At 44.1% G+C, this 799-nt stretch overlaps 1 protein-coding gene across 1 annotated transcript; it reads left to right on the forward strand.

The window, feature by feature from the left end:
* Positions 1-236: 236 nt before the first annotated feature.
* LOC133363400 (zinc finger protein 22-like) lies at positions 237-476 on the forward strand (the record flags this gene model as incomplete). Its single annotated transcript, XM_061582810.1, has 1 exon — positions 237-476. A coding segment is annotated over one exon (240 nt), but the record flags the coding sequence as incomplete, so codon positions are not given.
* Positions 477-799: the final 323 nt, after the last annotated feature.

Raw genomic sequence — 799 nt, forward strand, 5'->3', positions numbered from 1 at the left:
AAGTGCTGATTCTGCCTCGTGGCTTCATATCAGAAGCAAGTGAATCTCTCCTGGCCGCCCTCTAAGCTGGGTCCTTTTCATGCCAATAAGTGATGCAAAGGGGTGGCTGGCCACTGGAGCCCCCAAGGGGGAGAAGGGGGCAGCCCTCTTGCTATTGCTAATGTGGAAAAAACTTCAGAAGTAGAGGAGAGTTAACTAAACATGAAAGAACCCACACAGGAGAAAAACCATACAAATGTTTAGAGTGTGGAAAGAGTTTTAGTGTGAAATCTAAACTTACTTTGCATCAACGAACCCACACAGGAGAGAAACCATATGAATGCATGGAATGTGGAAAGAGCTTCAGTGACAGTAGAAACCTTTCCTCCCATCAAAGAACCCACACAGGAGAAAAACCATATATATGCACAGAGTGTGGGAAAAGTTTCAGTTGGAGCCACCACCTTACTTCACATCAAAGAACCCACACTGGAGAGAAGCCATATAAGTGTCTGGAGTGTGGAAAGAGTTTCAGTCGTAGTGAAAGTCTTACTTCACATCAAAGAACCCACACAGGAGACAAGCCATATAAGTGTCTGGAGTGTGGAAAGAGTTTCAGTCATAGTGGAAGTTTTACTTCACATCAAAGAACCCACAAAGGAGAGAAACCATATATATGCCTACAGTGTGGGAAAAGTTTCAGTTGGAGGCACCACCTTACTTCACATCAGAGAACCCACACAGGGGAGAAACCTTATAAGTGTCTGGAGTGTGGAAAGAGTTTCAGTCGTAGTGAAAGTCTTACTTTACATCAAAGAAC

The sequence above is a fragment of the Rhineura floridana genome, chromosome 8 (assembly GCF_030035675.1).
Source record: "Rhineura floridana isolate rRhiFlo1 chromosome 8, rRhiFlo1.hap2, whole genome shotgun sequence".
Lineage (NCBI taxonomy): Eukaryota > Metazoa > Chordata > Lepidosauria > Squamata > Rhineuridae > Rhineura > Rhineura floridana.